Source organism: Peromyscus maniculatus, chromosome 10 (assembly GCF_049852395.1).
Source record: "Peromyscus maniculatus bairdii isolate BWxNUB_F1_BW_parent chromosome 10, HU_Pman_BW_mat_3.1, whole genome shotgun sequence".
Classification (NCBI taxonomy): Eukaryota; Metazoa; Chordata; class Mammalia; order Rodentia; family Cricetidae; genus Peromyscus; species Peromyscus maniculatus.
Window position 1 is genome coordinate 63,047,262 of NC_134861.1, and position 20,238 is coordinate 63,067,499.

A 20,238-nucleotide genomic window follows, 5' to 3' on the forward strand; every position below is an offset into this window, starting at 1 on the left:
CCATCAGCCATACCTTCTAATAATGCCACTCCTTTTGGGGACCATTTTCTCTCAAACCACCCCAAACAGGAAGGCCACTTCTTTCCTTGGCCTCCTGGTATGAACAGACTGTCTATGAACAATAACCTCCGCAATACTCATACATGTTTGGGATTTTTGAGGTCCAGCCTTGGGGGTCACAGAGAAAGACGCATTCTTGTTGGATCAGCCAGAGCTGGGGAGACTTACAGGCAGGTATTGTTTCACCAGCCTCATAATCACCACACCCTCACCTCAAGTGATGAATGTCTTCAAGAGAATATCGTTGAGGACTGAGAGGCCAAAAGCAGCCCAGCTGAGTCAGTCCCCTATCTCCGCACACTGGAGCTCCTTCAAGCACCAGCTTCCTCATCCACACAACAGGACCAGGACATGAATTAGGAAGTCTGAAGGAAGGAAGACCATAGAATCCTTAACCCAATGATCCAGAAAAGTCAACCATTCCAATGACTAAAGGCCAAGCGACTCTCAGGTGCAGAAACCTTTGAGTCACCTGCCTCGGCTCTTGTCTGTGTCTTCTTTTTCCTCTGCCTCACTGTGTTGGGGGGCGGGCACAGGGAGGGTGGGGCGCTGGCTGGATACAGCAGGCTGTTCACACCGTGAGGTTTCCAGTGTGTTCAATTAGAGATGGGAAGGAAAGGGTGGTTGTAAGTTGATCCCCAATCTGGCTCCTTCCTCACTGTGCTCCTCAGATGGCATGGAGATCGGATTTCCCAGCAGGGAGCCCTCTACAATTTCAGCCCCACCGCCAGCCTCGCCCCTTCCAGCTGCCAGGGCCCTCCCAGTCTGGCCAGCGAGTTGTGAGGAGTTTCAGGCCACCCCGCGCTCACCCTCTACTAAAGTCCTGGATTCAAATGTTCTCTGCGGCGGCCGGCTGAACACCAGGCGTGGTCTCACTAAGACAGGCTAGGCGAGGTCTGACCCACAGATGTTGAAGTGGAGAGAGAAAGGTGAGGAGAAAGTGACCCAGCCAGCATTTGGTAGCACACCACACCATACAGGAAGTGAGGACGTAAGTGGCCGGGCTGTGGCCATGTTGGTCAAACTTAGCTTGTCTCCGACAGTCACAGACTTTTATGACTCCTTTCCCCTGCTCAGGACAATTTCACCTTTGGAAACAAGTTACCAGCGGAACAGGGGGGCTTTCTCATCATTAGTAGATCCTCATCATTCTTAACGGTTACCCAGCCATTGGCTTACACCAGTTTGCCAAGTTATCCTGAGGCATGTCGGGCTCTGGACAAATACGCTGCATGAGTGTGTAACCAATTTCAAAGGGACTGTATCATATTGGGTTCCTTCATTGGGCCAATGGTGTCCTGAGCAGCACTAAGCTGTGCCTGTCCGGAATTTTGACTATTCTGGGCACTTCACGGAAGTGTCATTGTGTAATAACTGGTCTTCTGTGTCTGACTTTGCTCACTTACTGTATTTTGAAGGTTTATCCATGCAGTACGGTGCCATCAGCGCTCAGCCTTTAACTAACAGTCAATGTACGGAGACACACACATTTACCGCGTCACTTGGGCCTTTGTATTATTTCTACTTTTAACCACAGCATACGTAACACTATGAACACCTGTGAATCCATTTGATTTTCTTGGGTTCTGTGATGGTTACTATCAACTAGAAACACCAAGGGAACTAAGTTCTGGGCATACCCTTGCAGGGAGTTAGATACTGGGATCCCAATTCATCTCTGCCGGAGGTGGCTACCCTGTTTGTCCCTGTCACTTGCTTAAGGCTCTTCTTCCTCCAAGGAACCATTTCAACATGTTAATTGACAGTTACCATAAATGTAGTCCTCATCCTGTTGGGTATGGGGGGGGGGCTTTCTGTTCCCATGAGTCCTAGGACCCCTTGACAGTTAGCCTGGCGGCAGCTGCCTGCTACTTGCCGACCAGAGCTGGGATCTCTGCATCCTAACAGTCCACTCCTTTATTGAACCTTTGTCTTAAAAGTTTCCTGTTTTATAGTTCGCAGTGTCTATATTTGTTGTTGTTGTTTTTCGAGACAGGGTTTCTCTGTGTAGTTTTGGTGCCTGTCCTGGATCTCGCTTTGTAGACCAGGCTGGCCTCGAACTCACAGAAATCTACCTGCCTCTGCCTCCAGTGCTGGGATTAAAGGCTTGAGCCACCACCACCTGGAGTGTTCAGAATTTATTTTGTTTAAGTTTCAAGTATACTATTCTGCTGCTACTGTAAGGGGAACTGCTTAATTTTCTTCTTAGACTGCCTATTGCTTGTGCATAGAAGTAACGCGTATTTGTACTGGATTTTAAAACCTGTAACCTGCTCTGTTTTCTTTTAATCAGGTTTATCCACAGATGTGCCGTTATCTTCCATCCTTTCAGTGCTAGAGAGCACCTTTCTCCCCATTTTGACCTATGTTCTAATTCTAACCAAAATTACTTCGACTGAAGCATTGTTTTTCAGACAAAATTATTGGCTAAAATTTTGAACCTTAAGGGCAAAAATAAAATGAAACTTTAGCTTTTGACGTCATCTGGCTCATGAAATAACATTTGTCCAATCTTGCATTTCTGTAATGGTGGTCAGGCATCCTTTCCGCAGTAACTAAGGGGGAAGCCACCACCATGTCCCTGTCTAGCCACAGCCAATTTGCTTGTGTGCTCCGCGCACTGTTCAAATACCACGCACAGGCAATATCTGCGGATTCAGAGTTGTGAGTTTCAGCTCTACGGGCTTCCTGATAGCATGTATTCTTTCAAATCACACGTCACTTCCTCCCTGCCCTCCCACTTAGTAGGTCAGATGAATTTCTGGTTACTTCCCTAGCATAACGGACCAGAGGACTTTTTAAAATGACATTTGTTTGTTTATTTATTTAATGTGTGTGGATATGCACATGCTACAGTATGCATGGAGGCCAGAGGATAGAGACCATATGGGAGTTAGCTCTCTCCCTCCTTCATGGGCTTCAGGGCTAGAGGATCAAACTGGATGTTTTTTAGGCTTGGCATCAGTCACCTTTACCCGCCAAGCCATCCTGCTGGCTTTTATCTGGGTGTTCAGCACAGGACATTCCTTGCATTTAGAGACAAGCAGGAGAGCCTTAGCTTCAGGGGGAAGGACTCTCAACAGGCAACCAGGAACATTTAGAACAGAACAAAATGAACTGTCAAGAGGCAAACAGCAAGCCAGGGGCCAGGGTGGTGGGGGTGGGGTGGGGCAGGGAGGGGGGGGGATGGCTCAGTGGCCAAAACATTGCCGTGCAAGCAGAAGGATCTGAGTTTAGATCCCCAGACTTCAACACAAATGCTGTGTGTGTGGTGGCTTGTCTGGAAGGCAGAGGTAGGGGATTCCTACAGCAACGGCCAGCAGGCAGGCCACATCAATGTGCTCTGGGATTGACTGTGAAACCCTGCCTCAAAAATAATATGATAGAGACCCAGAGGAGGATTCTTGAGATGCATACAATGTTCACACACGCTCACACACGAGGATGTCTACACACATGCAAACATACTACGCACACACAGCCAAAAAGAAAAAAAAAAAAGCAAGTTAAAACATCTGACAGATAACCTGACATTTATTGTGCAATTTTATCCCCAACAGAACATGTGGCATTCTAGAGGTATATGAGGTAAGAAAATCAATATTCCAATTAGAACACCTGAAATAATTAGCTCTAGTAACAAATGTCTCTTATAATTAAAAATATTGAATGCTTAAAAAACTCTTATAACATTTTAAGTTCCTAAAAGAAATGGCCTAACACTTAAAAAACAACTTACTCTTCTATATAAATTGTTCACAAAAGATTTTTGCTATCCTATATTATACTATGTATTTTTAGCTTTATTCACATATCCCTAGTGTGTGTGAATTCTACACAGTACCATCCAATAGAAAGTATTCAGAGAAGCCACAGGACTCCAACAATAAAAATATCAGGATCAATGGGTTTATCACAGTTTCTCCACAAGGATTCATCATAGAAAATAGAGTAAAGGCAACTGGCCCCAGGGTTAGCTGCTACATGCCATTCTGTGGGGGAGCAACATGGAGTCCAGGCAGGGGCAGGCTGGACAGTGACCGAGTCCCTGCCCATCTCCAGCAGGCCTTGCTCCCAAGAGGCACACGCCGGGCTCCTCGTGGCTTTGGCATGCTCTCAGAGGATGTTAAAGCTAAAACTTCGGGGGCTGACTCAACAGGTCACTATATTCTTGAGACAGTCTCTACAGTTCTCACAGTGGCATCGTCAGTTAAAGCCGCCCGTCCCACGGAATCACCGAGTGTCCCCAGGAGGCTGCGAAACCAGCCACACACAGAAATACCCAGGGCCATCACCAGGCGCTCCCTGAGATGCTCTAGTGTGTATGGGGAACCTAGAACACCAGTGGAAAGGAGCCAGACTTCTGATGGGTCCATTTCCTTTGAGTTTCTGGTCTCCCTCACAGGATGTTACCATGACTCATGCCAGCCCTGCAAGAACTCCTGGAGGCCTGGGCTCCACATACTTGTTATTTAAGCACCTGCATGCTTCCAATGTAGATTTAGTGATATAAATACCAGCTTTTCCTCGATAGCATCAGGGAAAAAAAAAGTTCACTCCCAAGTGTTGGCACACATTGAGAGCAATGCTTGATTAGGGCAAACAGAAAGGGCCATTCTGCTTACTGAGCTCAGAGTGACCTCCAGGGAGCGCCCTGGGCAGCTGTGCAGGTTATAAGGAAGGATGCATTAAAGTGCTTATCGAAGCTACTAGCACACAGGAAATCAAGAGTTACGCTTAGGTCTGTAGTTAACTACTGCCAGGGGAGTGCTTTCCAACGGGACCCAACCGCTCTGCAACATGCGGACAGAGGCACACCGGGCCACCTGCACCGGTGCTACTGTTCAGAGTGACCCAGGTGTGAGCATGGGTCTTGCTAGCAGATGTCCTTGCGTTGCCATTTGGGAAACCGTGATTCAATAAAAGCACAGCCCTTACAGCAGCCATGGAAGCTCAGAAGCAAAGTTTTTGGTAATCTACTGCCTTCAATAGTCAAGGGTGACAAAGCCAGTCACTAAATATGAGAATTCCAGTTCTCAGTATTTCCCAAAATTCAATATACTATGGAGAGTGTGCAAGAGGCCTCTAATGTGTAAATGCATCAGCTAAAGTTTTAAACTTCACTTTTAAAAAAGCGGTGATGAGTATTATTTTTGTCCTCCACATTGCTGATGTCAATTCTTCCCTCTCCTGGAAACACACACACACACACACACACACACACACACACACACACACACACACACACACACACACACACGCCCCCTGGCTGATAATGCAAGTAGTTTTGTGATCAGCTAAGTGACATTTTCCTCCAGTGTTTCAAGTGTTATTTTTATCCAGTACTTATACGACTGAAAGAAGTCACCACTGTGTTTACAAAAATACATCATAATGACACACACTGCTGTTTCGACACATTTGCATTGGAGTTGTGACTCAAGCATCCCTCCTGACGTGTTTGCCAAGCAGCTTTGGCAAGCGTCGCCACAATAAACACATACCAGCAAGACTCACTCCATATGTGCAAAACCATTTTCTATTACATATCTCCAGATTCACATGTGAAAGCTGTCACAAATGAACACAGACCTGTACTGTGAGACGGTACAGCACTGACTGAGGAAACTATACATTTAAAACCTTTTCTAAAAGTCACCAAAAAAAGGACCTTCAAACCAAAAAAGATAACTGTCTATACAGAAACTAAGGAGGTAGTCATTGGGTGTCAGGGTTAGACTAGCACACTACTGAATGTTTAACCCCCTTCACCAAAAAAAAAAAAAAAAAAAAAAAAAAAAGAAACAGAACTCAAATGAGTGAACACTTGTGTTCTGGACGTGGTTCACATCTTCCCACGGAGCTCCATCCACTTTCTCAGAGGTACAGAAAAGAGGCACAAATCATTAAATGGCAGAGATATGAAGAAACCACAAGCCTGCAGATTCCTAAGTTTGAGTTATTGTTTAGACTTTGTGTAAACATCTAATAGTTCAAGAATCACTACTGGACTGAATAATGATAAAGTCCTATTGCTATCAGGGACCATAACCTGATGCCATGTAGAGTAGCTGTGTCAAATACAATTTCAATTACATGTCTCCTTATCATCCTGACGGGGTCAGGGATGACACATGGACCACCCGCTGACTACAGCTGCAGTGGTGACATGCATCCCTCAACACCTCACCAAGAGAGGACAGCACTCTCGGGCACCTATGTTCCCCGCTACCTTCTTAGGGAAGCCTCATGAAACACATGGTCAAAGTCCCCCAAATGCTGTGATGGACAAGGAATAGGGTTAAGGCCCGGCACACACACTTTCAAGCAAAAAAAAAAAAAAAGCTACAAATTGAAACGCTTCAGTTTTTTTGATACCATGAGAGGCTGAACAGTGCACCCACAAAGAGGCTGGTGAGACAATGTGACCTTATCAAATCCTTGTAGAACACTGCTCCCCTCTACAGGTTCCTGGTTCCAGTCCCTGACAGGTCATCCCAGGGTCAGCCTCCTCTTGGCAAGATCTGTGCCTGGGGCATCAATCACCGAGAAGCAGGCATTTTAATTTGGAAAATGAAGAATACACCATGACGATGTCACTATTAACCATGGAGCTTCTGAGAGCCGGGACACTGGACCTACCTAATCACTGACAGGAAACGGCACATTTAGTCACGCCAGCCTGGCAACCACATTTTTCTCACCGATGAAATGGCACAGCTGCATCCTGAGCTGCTTTTAACTCAAGTCACCTTCAAACCAACACTAAATGACTCAGGGTAATTCTAAGAGTTGACAGAGGGCTAAGTTTTGTGTTGGGAGAGCAATGTGTCTGACTGCCAGAATGACGTGGAAAACCAAACCAAGTTGACAGACAACATTCTCAGACCTCCAAACATTAAATCAAAGGCTTGCTGAAAATGAGAACAGCCTGATCCATGGTGAGTTCTGAACCCCTGCCAGAGATGGCACCTTTTGCAGGCTGATTTAACACTCAGGTGACCGCCCAGGAAACCATCATGACCTGAGCAGCACCCCAGCCTTAAATGGAAGAGGCCAGCAGAGTGTTGAGACAGGTCTCAGGGACCACCTGTTGGTATCAGGCAGTGGACCGAGCTAAAGAAAACAGCAATTGCATAAAGAGAGGCAGGAAAAACGGACACCTGACTGGGGCTGAAGTCCGCAGGTCCTGGGCCCAGGATACACATGGAAACTGGCTGCAGATGCCGAGGAGGTCGGCGCTGCGGTTCTTAGCGTCCTCATGCGCACAATGGCCAGCATCACGCCACCGTTTCAGAACTGGTTACTTGTGGGCAACTGCTGACAGAGAGTTCACTGGGAGAACGAAGCAGCTCGGGAGCAAGGGTGGCCTAGCAGCAAGGGCGCCCTTTCAGGCGGCAGAAACAACAGCCTGTCTGGAGGTTCCCGGCCCGGCCCCACAGCTGCGGTAAACAAAGGCTTAGAGGTGCCCCAAATGCTCCTGTCACCCCTAGTGACAACCTGTACCATGGCGGGATCCAAGACAGTGCACAGAAGGTGTGTGCAGACAGCCTGCAAGTCTGCGTTCCTTAAAAGCAGCTGCTAACCATGGCTGCTGTAGCAAGGACCATGTACCCAGGAGGAAGAGGAACTGCAGCCCAGTGCAAAGGGGAGATGGGAAGGCAGATGAGGCGATGGCGGCCTCCCCCAAGGCTTTATGGCATTGGGAGTTTCCTAGGACAGATTTCCCAGACCTCTGATCACACATTAAGAAATACCCCCTTCTCTTGGACTGCCAAAGACACTGCTCTCATCCACTGTAAATGACAACTCACTTGCTCAGTTTCTTTTACTTCTAAACTGCTCAGCTGATTTGTTCAAAATCTGATGCTAAATATTGAATCTAAAAGATATGTGATTTATTTTGGCAAGAACAGCCTCACCAAAGGTCCTTTTCTAAATGGATACAGACTGAATTCCTATCCCATTTTCAAAGCCGTTCACTGTGTTTGTAGATGACATTCACAATCTTCAGTGAATGCTGCCCATTTAGCTCTTGGGTCCACTTGTTTGGTAAAGTGAGTCCCATCCTTATCAGAAAGGATTATAGCACCTCTGTAGCCTTTGCTGGGAAGTGGTTCCCAGGGTACCACTAACCTCGCATACATTTCCACAGATTAACCAGGGAGGCAGAACAGTAACTCTGAGCTTAGGCTGCAGAGGGCTTGTGGGGAGAGGAGAGGCACAGCTGGATGAGGCGTTTTCATCCATGACAATGGAAACGGAAGTTTCACCTATTCTAAAGCTCCACTCAGTCCAGAAAGCAAGTTTCAGAGAAATCCCGGACCAGCCATTGCAGTTGTCAGAACGGCCTTGATGCTGCATGTCCACAATGCCAGACCCCTGACCAGCAGCAGATGCCGTCAGTCATGTCCTGTGCTTGAAGATCTTACCAAAGGGTAAGTGCACATTCTCACTGAACCCGCTACCCTGGCATTTTGTCGGCCAAGTATGACTTAAGGCTATGGATGCTGTGCATCAAGGGACTTATGAAACGAGGGATCTGAAAATGGTTTAGATCCTTTGGGTGTTTCCTAAAGATATAAAGAAAATCTGCTTGTAAACCACAGAAACCAGGCTGCCTTTCTGATCAACACAGTGAGTTTTGTCTATAAGATAACAGAAAAATAGCTGACCTCCACTTAACCATCCATAGACATGGCCTCTGTCCTCTGGCTTCTAATCAGTAAGTTGTGATATATGGAAGCTTACAGTGTCACCAATCCTGTGTCTTTGGAAGATCGAAACAAGACTTACTTGAACTAAGTGAGAAAATGCTTGTTGCTGGTCCCTTAGAACAACTCTGTGTCTTCCCTTCCATCATGCGCAGGGAACCTAACTGAACCTTCCCAGGAGACCAGCTCTGCTCAGGAGGCCAGGCTGACCTGAAGACTCGGGACAGAAGACATCCTCAATGTCTAGCGAGTCAAGACTTTATGTCAACTGTACCTCTGCCTCTGTGATAGAATACACCCCAAATCTACTGCAGGTGCCAGAGACTTCCTAAAGACCCCTCAAGTGGATTTCTATCTGGGAACCGTGGCAGTGGGTCACAGTCTTAAGCTCGAGACTTGTGAAGTATGACAGAGGAACATGCTTTGGACGCTAAGGTAACGAGGAAGTGCACATTCACCACTGGAACTCTGACACAGAACAACACGGAACGCCGCTGCGCGGGTGGGAGGATTCCGTCCGCTAGTCCCCCGATCCATCCTGGGAACTCTTGTTGAAGACCTCATCTTGGGAAGCCTGGTGATCCATTCCTTCATAAAACGAGCCGCCGTTGTGCAGGAAAGTCCCCACTGCCCGGCCCTGTCGGGCGTGACCCACGGCGTCGCTGAACACTTTGTTTATTTGCTCCTCGGAGGGCATCCACCAATCGGGGTTGGAGGTACAGTGCATCCTAATGAATTCTGTGGGAATACAAACAACGGTGAAGGAGAGAAGGAAACAGCTGGCTGTTCTGTTGACAGATGATGACGGACAGAAAGGCTGCTGAGCCCATATGAGGAGCCCTATCGGACAAGTTACGTGGGATCCAGGGCAATGCCACGACTGTCACTCGCTATAACCAACCTACAACCCCCACCCCCCACCCCGCCAGAGCTCCCCTGTGCAAGGGCAAAAGCCACCCTAAACCTCTAGGGAATGTCTGCTGTTGAAAACAAAGGTGTCTCCCTTAACTGCTCTTTGCCCAGCTTCTGATACGGATCCCAGGGATGAACTCGGCCCCTCAGGCTTGTGCGGCAAGCGGTTTCCCCACTGAGAACCATTTCCCCAGAAGGGATATGGTGGACTTGAGTTTGCATCGCTTTGGCTGCACAAGTAAGGAGCCCAAGCCCAGCACTGCCTCTTGGTGAGCAATTCCATCACCTCTGATGACGATGGGCAATCGGGAATCAGCATCGATTAGCTAAATGACAGAGCTTCTGGAAATTTCCATCAGCTGGTCACGCTAAACAGGTGGGATTTTCCTACTAAAGCCCACGGGCTCGCTTTACAGCACGGATGCTAGTCAATGGTGGTGGTCTGGTGGCAGTGACGTCCCCAAGCAGGGGGCCCTTGCATAGGAGTCATGTAGGATGACTGAGAGCCAAGCATGCACCAGCCCTTCAGTCCCTGCCCAAGAGGAATCTGTGGGGTGAGCCAAAGATGCCTAGCTGCCTCCCAACAGGACGTGTATACTTCGACAGCAGGGATCACAGAGCTCCAATGTCTAAGAGAAGGCTGTGTCCTGGGGTGAGTAGAGGCAAGCCTTCCAATGGTTAAAGCCTTAAGAGTGATCTATACCTACCTACCTACCTACCTACCTAATAAACTGTGACTTTCACTAGGAAAAATTTAGATTCCTATCCAGACTAAATCAACATGTCTTTCTAGTCAATAAAATTAGTTCTCAGCTGCGAAGGGTCTTCTGGTGTGTTTTTGGCTCTGTGTTGCAGGACAGACAGTGTTCTGGTGACCCTATCTTGTTTCTACTTGTCTGTGTCTGCTGAAACCTGTTCCATCAACTGCTAGTCCTCCAACCTTTGCCTGACCTGCAACTGTGGAGACCAAAGCAGTCAGTCACCTAAAATACTGACAAAACTGTGTCAGTGAAGCAGAATTTTAACAGACGCTTTAAAAAAAAAAAAAAAAAAAAAAAAAACCTAAAAAGGGTTTATGGGTAAAGTCTACTTCTGGTATCCTTTGCATGTATTACTAGAGAAGCAAGCCAGATGACGGCCCATGGAAGCAAAATGCCCTATAACCCATTACAAAATGGCCCATCTTCTCTCCCCGGGCCTCTCTCCCTATGCTCCAGTTTGAATGTGGCCTTCTCTGGCAGCAAAGCAAATCTGAACGGAAAGCGTGAAACATGAGGTGCTATGTGATGCCTTTGTAGCATTATGTGAAGACGAGGCGGAAGGAAAGAGCCGTTCACAGAGCTTGTCAACACCAAGGAGATGGGCCACATGAAGCTTAGAGGGTCTTGGTGCAAAGATTTAAAAAAAAAAAAAAATCAAAATACAGGAAGGGCTGTAACACTTGTGTGGGGAGCCACAGCCAATGCAGTGAAATGGGGTCACGGATGATGGACACTGAGGGGAAGGATGCGGTACCTCGGAGGCACGTGACTTTAACTGGATCCAGAGGGCGTCTTTCGGGACCTGTCTCTCCTGACTGCACTGACCTTTTCCTTTTCCCAAGGCCGCATGAGTACTTAAGCTCATCGGTTGTGAAAACAAATCTGATGAGGTATCGGAGGAGCCGGCGCCCATCTTTCTTGGAGGAGTTCACAGCCTCGTCCCACTGTTTGCTCGTTATGTAGACAGGGTAGTTGTTCAGCAGCTGCTTACTTCCCTGGAAAAAGGAAAATATTTTCTCATTACCTCCGGAGCCAGCCAGCCAGCAGCCAAGTGATCTCCATTTCAAAGGCAAACGTGCTTTTAAAGCCAGGGGCTCTGCCGACAATGAACCGGGCACTGAAGAGCACCAGTAATTGCTCACACTCAGAACGGGCACTTTTCAAATTACATTTGCATTTTCTGTAACAAGAGCCAATGAGGTATAATGAACACCTTTGAAAGAGGAGCTATTTATAACTCGCCTTTTAACAGGTAGGTTAAAATGTGTCAAGATCCAATGACAGGGAGCACTCTTTAAATATAACCTGTAACTTTCCCTTTCAATCTATTAGCGATGCAGAAATGACTTTGAAGAGTGTGATCAAACAGGTCCCCGCATCCTCCGGCTGCCAGTTACGCTCTTGGAGAAACGGTGCCGAGCGGTCTATTTTAACAGGCGTTACTTGTGTGTGAGGCACCTAGCACACGATTGCCGTGGTGTAACAGCGCAGACGTGAAAAGACCGGGTTTAAAAGGAGGAAACTGGGAAAAAAAAAATGAATGCAAAACAGCTTTTCTCAAACTGTAGCTTCTGCAAATGCCAACGTGTCAACTAAAAATTTTCTTACTTTTCACCTTCATAATTTATGTCTGCTGTGAAATTCCCAAGCTAAATGGCTGCGGTGGGACTAATTACGGGGACTTCTGTAACATTTATAAGCCGTGTTTAGTCAATTGCACCCACGCAACCATTACTTTGGTTCTGGCTGTCCATAAAATTCTACAGTCCAGGACAAATTAATTAACCCATGATCTCAGTTTTAATAAACTTCTTCCCCAGTAATTAAGGTGTACAAAAAAAAAAAAAAAAAAAAAAAAAAAAAAAAGGGAAACCCATTCAGTTTTACAACTCTGAAAATTTACTGCGGGTTATAAATTTCGTACTGTTTGGATCTGACAGGGTTTTATTTCAAAAACCGCTTGCCTAGTTAAGCATGGAGCAGGTATTGGGAAGAACGCCAGAGCAGGACAGCGAGGACTGCATCTGACTTGGAAGCAGTCACTGGACAGTGCACACAGAAACTCTTCGACGTTCTCCTGCCGGGGACAGTGGGACTTAGTTTCCTTTAAGGAAGGCAGCTGAGGTCAATGGTTTGTGCACTGCATTTAGAAGACAGGCTAGCTTTAAAATGAACTGGGTCCCATGGCTTATTAACTTTGAGGAAGCTACATGAACTTGCTGGAGTGGCCATAGGTAGTCAACAGGTGGTAGCATCCAAAACCCTGGGCTCTGGGACCTTGTGCACACGTGTGATCAGAAATCAGGAGCCCAGGGCTGGCGGGTTCTTTCTGCTTGTCCTTCAGGAGGAGGTGGGAGTTGGACATGAAGGAACGGGGGAGCCAGGCCAGCAGTGTGGTTAGCCAGCCTGTAGACCACAGAGTCCTACTTGAGGGGAGGGTGGTGAGCCGCATGGCCGATGCAGAAGGGAAAATAATCCACTGCTCCTCATGGACACAGGAAGGGGCTGAGTGGATCTCCAGCAAATGACCTTTCCACCCAGGCAGCTGGCGGAGCTTGAGGTGGGTGGCCTCCCAATGGCCCAGGACCACTCCTTCTAAAGCATTTTACAGAAGTCCTTTACTAACAGCTGCACTACTTACTGAACAATTAGCCATAGTCAATTAGACAGGAGGGGCCGGGAGAGACTGGGGCTGGAGAGGTGGCGCAAATGTTCAGAATACTGACTGCTCTTCCCGAGGGCCTGGGCTCAATTCCCACGGCTGCTCACAGCCATTTGTAATTCTAGTCCCAGGGCCTGAGGGCACTAGGTAAACACGTGGGCCACATACACGGGTGAAAACAAAACTCCCCTTAGCGGAACCAAACCCAAACAACGCAATTATAAAGTTGGGCCATGGGTTCAGCCTCAGAGAGACTATTCTCAACTTCAGCTCTTTCCTGTCAAAATCGGGCCAACAATACCACAGTCACCAAGCATGGTGGCCATTCATGTCTGTAACCCCAGTACTCTAGAGTCTGAGGCAGGGGGTCTGTTCAGAGTTCAAGGCCAGTTTCAGTTATATAGTGAACTCCAGGGCAGTTTTGTGAACAGAGTGAGATCCTGTCTCAAAAGAGATAAGAAAACAAAGGGACAACTGCAGATTCCCAGTTTCTGTTGAGGTGTGTCCATCCATCTCCCACCACAGACTCTGAGGGCCGGGACGCGCGTGCTCCATGCAGTAACCTCTCCGAGTCACAAAGCAGGTGTAGCACACTGGTCAAGTGAGTGATGTGGCCCAAGGATTACTGACGTGACCGGCACAAAGCAGATGCCTGGCAACAGTGGCTGTAGTGAAGAGTTTAAAGCCAGGGGCTGAAGAGATGGCCCAGTGGTCAGAGCAGTGGCTGCTCTTCCCCAGGACCTGAACTCAACTCCCAGCACCCGCATGGTGGCTCACAAGCATCTGTCACTCCAGTCCCAAGGAATCCAATGCCCTCTTCTGGCCTCTATGGGCCTTGTATGCATACAGTGCAGACATATGCAGGCAAAATACCCATACATGAAAAATAAAAATGAAGGTTAAAAAAAAAATCAAAACCCCTCCTCTTACAGTCCCTGTGAACACATTCATCATTAACCTTAGAAGAAAACTCCACAGCTACTTCTTGAACGGTTTATTTTCTATCATCATCATCCTTACCATCACCATCATCATCATTGCCATCACCACCATCATCATTGCCATCACCACCATCATCCTCACCATCATCATCGCCATCACCACCACCACCATCATCACCATCATTGCCATCATCACCGCCACCACCATCATCACCACCATCATCATCACCACCATCACCACCATCATCACCACCATCATCATCATTACCACCATCACCACCACCACCATCATCATTACCACCATCACCACCACCACCACCACCACCACCACCACCACCATCATCATTGCCATCATCACCACCACCACCATCATCACCACCATCATCACCATCATCATTGCCATCACCACCATCATCACCACCATCACCACCATCATCACCATCATCATCATCATCATCATCATCATCATCATCATCCTAATATACCTGTTTCCCTGGGGTTGGGGTGCTTACCCTCAAGGAAAAGTTATGGCTATTTTACCAAGGCTGTATCCCTTCCCAAAGAGTCACAAGTTCTTAAGTGAGGTGGGATGGGGGAAGGCTGAGTTTTTCACTCATCCCTTAATACTGAGCTGTGCCCCTAACCTGTGTCCATTTCAAGATGAGGGTGTTCGTGATTAGGGAGCTGGTAATCTAAGACAGGCACTTTTTCAAATCTTTGAGAAAAATCATAGCAGAGTCCTATGCAACTCCAAACCACAGCAGCTCAACATAAAACATGGATCTCATAAAATGCAGAATTACCATTTGGAGGTAATTTTCATCAAGCAACAGAAGAAAGAGGACCAGTAATTTATAGCCCCAAACACAACCTAGGAAGCCCTGTGGGTTATGGATGAGAGTTGTAATCCTGTTTTACCATAGTTAAAAGGAGTAAAATGTGATAAATAATAAAAATGAGAAAATTCTCAGGTGCCTGAGATGACAATAAAAACAGTATAGTAATGATGATGATGACAGGTAATGAAGTTTAAATGGCCCTATCCAAGGGAAACACAGGCAATCCTCTGTCCTCATCTACTTGTGTGGGGGTATGCATGCACTTTTATGCCTGTACACGGGGAGGGCACGGTTCGATGTTGGGGTTTTCTTTAAATGACTCCCCACCCTGGTTTCATTTCTTTTCTTTCTTTTTTGAGGCAGAGTCTCACTCTGTAGCCTCGGCTGTTCTGGAACTCACTCTGTAGACCAGGCTGGCCTCTGCCTCATGAGTGCTGGGATTAAAGGCTTACAGCTGTGTGCTACCTCGCCCAGCCTTTCCACCTTCATTTTTGAGACAGGGTCTCTCACTGAATCTGGAGCTCACAGACCGGCAAGGTTGCCAGGTTAGCAAGCCTGCCCCCACCTCCCAAGTGCGGTGGATTACAGCCGCACGCCCTGACCACACCTGCTTTCCACGTGGGTGCTGGAGCACCCCACTTGTACTTTATCAGCTGAGCCATTCTCCCAGTCCCTCCTTCTATTTTGGGGGGCTGGCTGTGCACTTCAGTTAGCCATAGTTACTAACCCTCACCCATGGAGTCACACTGAAAACGGCCCTCACTGTACAGGTTTACAATGTGCTCTGAGCACAGGCAGGGAGCGGCAGCCAGAGACACTTCCTGGACAAAGTACAGATGTCACTTGTGTTTTATACCATAAAATGTCAGGTTAACAAATGTAGTCTTCAATTATGGATTTTAATTTAGGCTCGATCTTTAATTTAGAAAGATAACTTTGTTTTGTGCAGAGAAGAGGGAGGTAAAAGGTGCTAAAAGTGCTCAGACCACAAAGGAGAAAATGAACATGGAATGTTTGGGAATAAGAAGAAAGCCAGTGACAGGGAGGAGCTTCTGCCTGGGTTTGGCGAGGCCTTTCGAGAAGGAAAGTGGAAGGACGAACGGCTGGAGACCGGAGCAGGTGGTGCAGAGTGAGGAGGTTGTGGGCCGCCCACCGACAGCCCAAGCCATGAAGGGTGATGTCGACTTGAGCTGTGGGTCCTTTTAGACTTCAAGTGGCCGAGAAGGGGGAGGGGAGGAGGAGGTGGAGGAGGAAGAGCACCCCACAAACTGACTGAGACAGTAGAGAGGAAGGAAGGAACCCAGGAACAATGGATGACAAAGTCATGGGCATCAAGGACAGACAGCCAGGCGATGGCCCTGGCACAAGGCCCAGGAGGGAAGCGTGAGCTTGAGCGACCAGGCTTGAAAAGGGCTCCTGGACCAGACACCCAGGAAAGGCACAGGGGTGGGGGTAAGGGGGGGGTCCCTGCAGATCACTGGGGAGCAGTGAGGGGAGTGAGAGTATGGGGTAGAAGGGGAATGAAACCAGAGTGGAGATCACTGAACAGTTCTGAGACATGTTTAATCATTTTAAAGTGAGTCATCATTCAGAAAGCATCAACTGAGAATCCAGGGTTCTCAGAATCTAAGAGGCACTGGGGTGCTAATGGGGATGAGGAGTGTTTAGGAGATGCGTGGCGTGGCGTATGGGAGTGCTGACAGGGTGCTTTGGGAGCACGCTCTGACAGAAGATGGAAGGAGGCATGGTAACTGAGGAAGGCAAGGAGACTCAGAGCCATGATCTAAAGTCTGAAAACACGAAGGTGGGAACGTTCTCCAGACCGAGCTTTGAAAATCTTGTGAACATGTAGTCTGTTAAACACCCTAGCATCAAGGGACCACTGTCCTATACAACGGGAGACTGGTTGCTTCTACCGTGGCTCAGAGAAAGAAAACTGCTTGGGTGTGCTGTCTGGGATATAATGTCTGTCAGACACCCCAGAGCAAGACACATGGAGAGCAGGGCTCTACCTAAAGGCATGCTGGGTGCTATCTCCATTTCCGACGTCCCTGCTCCAAAGGAATGGGGAGACCTATGCAATGTAAGCTGCTGGCCCCCCTTCCTTTCGAAGAGCAGAAGATGACTCTCTGTCAATTAAATGCGCATGTGGTCTTTCTCCACAGAGTATGAGCCCACAGTAACAGACCCACTGGCTCCCCACACTCAGCAATGTGCTTGGCCTGCCCTCTGCTCCAGAGAGACTGGAAGCTGTGAGCAGGCTTCACCTGGGGGCATTCCACAGCAAGCCTGTGTCCCTCTTCCCCAGGGCGACTCCCCTCTCCCCCAGGGCGACTCCTACCTCGGTGGGCTGGTCGGCGGGCTGCGGCAGGAGCTGGCTGTGGTGCAGCAGTACTGTCTTTAGGTAATCTAGGACGGTCTGGCAGGGCACTGTGGGGAGGAACAGCAACAGCATACATTAGCTCGCTTTCAACACGGGGGCAAAAACCTGGGAAGGGGCAAATCCGTTTTCTCCAATGGCGTCTCAGTGGGTATAGCCAACCAACACAAACAAACCCCATGTTTTGTTTTGTTTTGTTTTGTTTTGTTTTGTTTTTAAATGGACTTGCGGTCTCATTTTGTTTTTGTCTTACTGGTCTTTTGCTTGTTTGTTTTGATAGTTATTTGTTTACTTACTTACTTTGGGGGGGATTGAGAGCACAAAGCTGGGGAGGTTCTGGGAGGAGTTGGGGGAGGGGAAAGATCGACACAGAGTGTATGCTCATCACATAATCTGAAGAAAGAAAAGGTGGAAAGGGAAAGGGATGGTTTGGGACAACAGGAAAGAGACCCCTGCCCTACCCCTAGTCTCTAAGGGAGAACAGCTAACTACCCAGTCAGGGTCCTTCCCACCCTGGAAGACCACAGCAGACCACACTTCGACAGTAGCCTTTGGGCCCTGCTGCTTCGGGTGTGCTGATTCTGACTTGACTTACGCAACCCCGGGGCAAGTTACCTGACCTCTCTGAGCTCCTGTGCTCAAGCCTGTCCGACTGGAATGATCACTCTGCATAGTTACCGTGAGGAACAACTGAGGTAATGACGTGAAGCAGAAGCAAAGCCGACCGACCGGGAGCTACCAGTGTTTTAAGTGCAGCCGTCCAGTGAGCTCCTCAGAGGCCTCCTAACTCGGCTGCTCCCTCAGTGCCTGGACTGGGTAAGCCTCTTCTAAAGACACAGTTACAGTTTTGGTTTTCCCATATTAAGGCTGAGTGGGTCTTCAGCTAACAGTTTCAGTGTACCAATATTATTAGCCACGTAGCCTCGGCTGGCCTGGGTCTCGCCATCCTCTTGCCTCAGCTTCCTGAATGGACTGGATTACAGGCCCGTGCTACCACACCCAGCTAAAATCTTGGTCAGTTTATCTCCTCTCCTCAAGCACTATTTTATCTGTCTTTCAGTCAAAGACTTCAAACTCCTCAAAATATTACTCAATCGTTTTACAGGAAAGTTGAATTTTTTTTTTTAAATTGCTGACAACCCCAGCTGTTATGTTTAATAATCTTCATGTAGCCTAACCATATTTATTTTAGTAACATATAATAAGCTCCTCAATAGAAATATCGCACACCAAATGGTCAGCAGTAAGTATTAGCCTCCTACAGCTGCATGGCTGGAGTTCAGATAAAGACAATGCCCTGTTCCAACTGGGACGGGGACATCAAGATGATAGGTGTCCTCTCTGCCCTCAAGCACCGTAAAGCCCCTTATCAGGAGAGTCAGGGTAAACACAGGCTTGAAAACAACTTTAACAGAGGTATGCATGGTGTGCTTGGAGCTTAAAAAAGGTCTCTCACAAGGAGGAACGCCTTGTTTCAACTGGGGACTGAAGAATGCACAGGAGTTTCTCAAGAAAAAGACAAGCATATTTTGGGGGTGAAAAGAGCCGGGGGTCAGATAAAGTGTCTGGTTGCCCAGAAGTCACAACTGACCAGTGACATGTGGTGTACTGTGGGCACTGAAGGTTGAAAAGTCTCTAAGAACGTTCAGGAAGAAAGCCAAGCACCGTGGTGCCCGGCCTGTAATCTCAACTCTCGTGAGAGGCAGGTAGGAGGACCATTTTCAGCTACACAGGCAGTCATAGGGCCCTATCTCCCCCGGACAGGACCCCAGAGAAGTGAAGACTGACTACAAGCAGCACACACCAACCTGAGGCCTGCTGGCCTCTTTCTGAGTCAGACACCACTTCTAATCTGGAAAACTAGTCTCTGGATGGCTAGGCACACAAGTCTCACGCTTCCTTTCTTGGTTAAGATGGGGTTCACCACTTATCTATCACACACATCTATCACACATATCTATCACACAAGGTTCTTGGACTCCTCTCGTGTCCAAGCCTTTTTGGCTCTTGGATTACAGACATGCTCTACCAACGTCTAGAAACGATTGTTCTTTCTCCAAGATTTGTTTTATGTGTCTGAGTGTTTTGCCTGCTTGTCTCTATGTGCACCATGTGCATGCCTGGTGTCTGTTGAGGTCAGGAGAGGATACTGGACCCCTTGGAACTGGAGTTATGATGTTTGTGGGCCACCATGTGGGTCCTCTGGAAGAGAAACAAGTGTTTTTTTTTTTTTTTTTGAGACAGGGTTTCTCTGTGTAGCTTCGCACCTTTCCTGGATCTCGCTCTGTAGCCCAGGCTGGCCTCGAACTCACAGAGATCTGCCTGCCTCTGCCTCCTGAGTACTGGGATTAAAGGCGTGTGCCACCACCGCCCGGCGAAACAAGTGTTCTTAACTGCTGAGCCATGTCTCCGGCCTCAGGAACAATTGTTCTTAGAGGTGATGCTGTGTTCATGAGAAGACTTACTGAGTCAAACACTCCTTATTCCTGTAATTTTGTTCATTTTGCCTTCGAGAAGGGCCACTGAGGCCCAGCACAGGCAAATGACGGTCAGGATCACAGCCTTCAAGCAGCACCGGTCTACGGCTGCAGCTACTCTTGGGGGGCTTTCGTGTGCTCACAGTCCCTTCACCCCTACCTGGTAGTACTGGTTACCTGTTTAATGACCCAGGGAACTAGTGGGGTTAGCCCTGCGCCTGCAGCTCAGTGAGTCACGACTCCTTCTTGGATTCTGTATTCGCAGGTCTGCAGAGTTGCTTGCTAAAGGTATGCTTGGAACTCCCCAAACTGGAACTTTCACCAGCCGTTTGCAGAGACGTTTGGAATCCGAGTCGCCTGACAAATGTCCCAGCTGTGACAGTCTTGTTTCAGTTCTTATGCTGGAAGCAAGTGTCCCTGTCGTGGTTTATTTAGGGATGTTCCTTATATTTCTGTTTGGGAATTCCTTTTTAAAATGGCCCTCCACCGTAG

The 20,238-nt window shown here is 47.9% G+C and overlaps 1 protein-coding gene across 2 annotated transcripts in view; it reads right to left on the bottom strand.

The window, feature by feature from the left end:
- Positions 1–3,576: 3,576 nt before the first annotated feature.
- Bend4 (BEN domain containing 4) overlaps positions 3,577–20,238 on the bottom strand; it is a 33,725-nt gene continuing 17,063 nt past the window's right edge. Inside the window, exons 5-7 of one of the 2 annotated variants that reach the window (XM_076546403.1) lie at positions 17,231–17,319; positions 11,202–11,442; positions 3,577–9,512 (exon numbers count right to left, since the gene is read on the bottom strand). In XM_076546403.1, coding sequence (XP_076402518.1) covers positions 9,295–9,512; positions 11,202–11,442; positions 17,231–17,319 — 548 coding nt within the window. In that variant the 3' untranslated portion in view covers positions 3,577–9,294. The remainder of the gene's footprint in view (positions 9,513–11,201; positions 11,443–17,230; positions 17,320–20,238) is intronic. The other variant, XM_076546404.1, reaches the window with a different exon arrangement.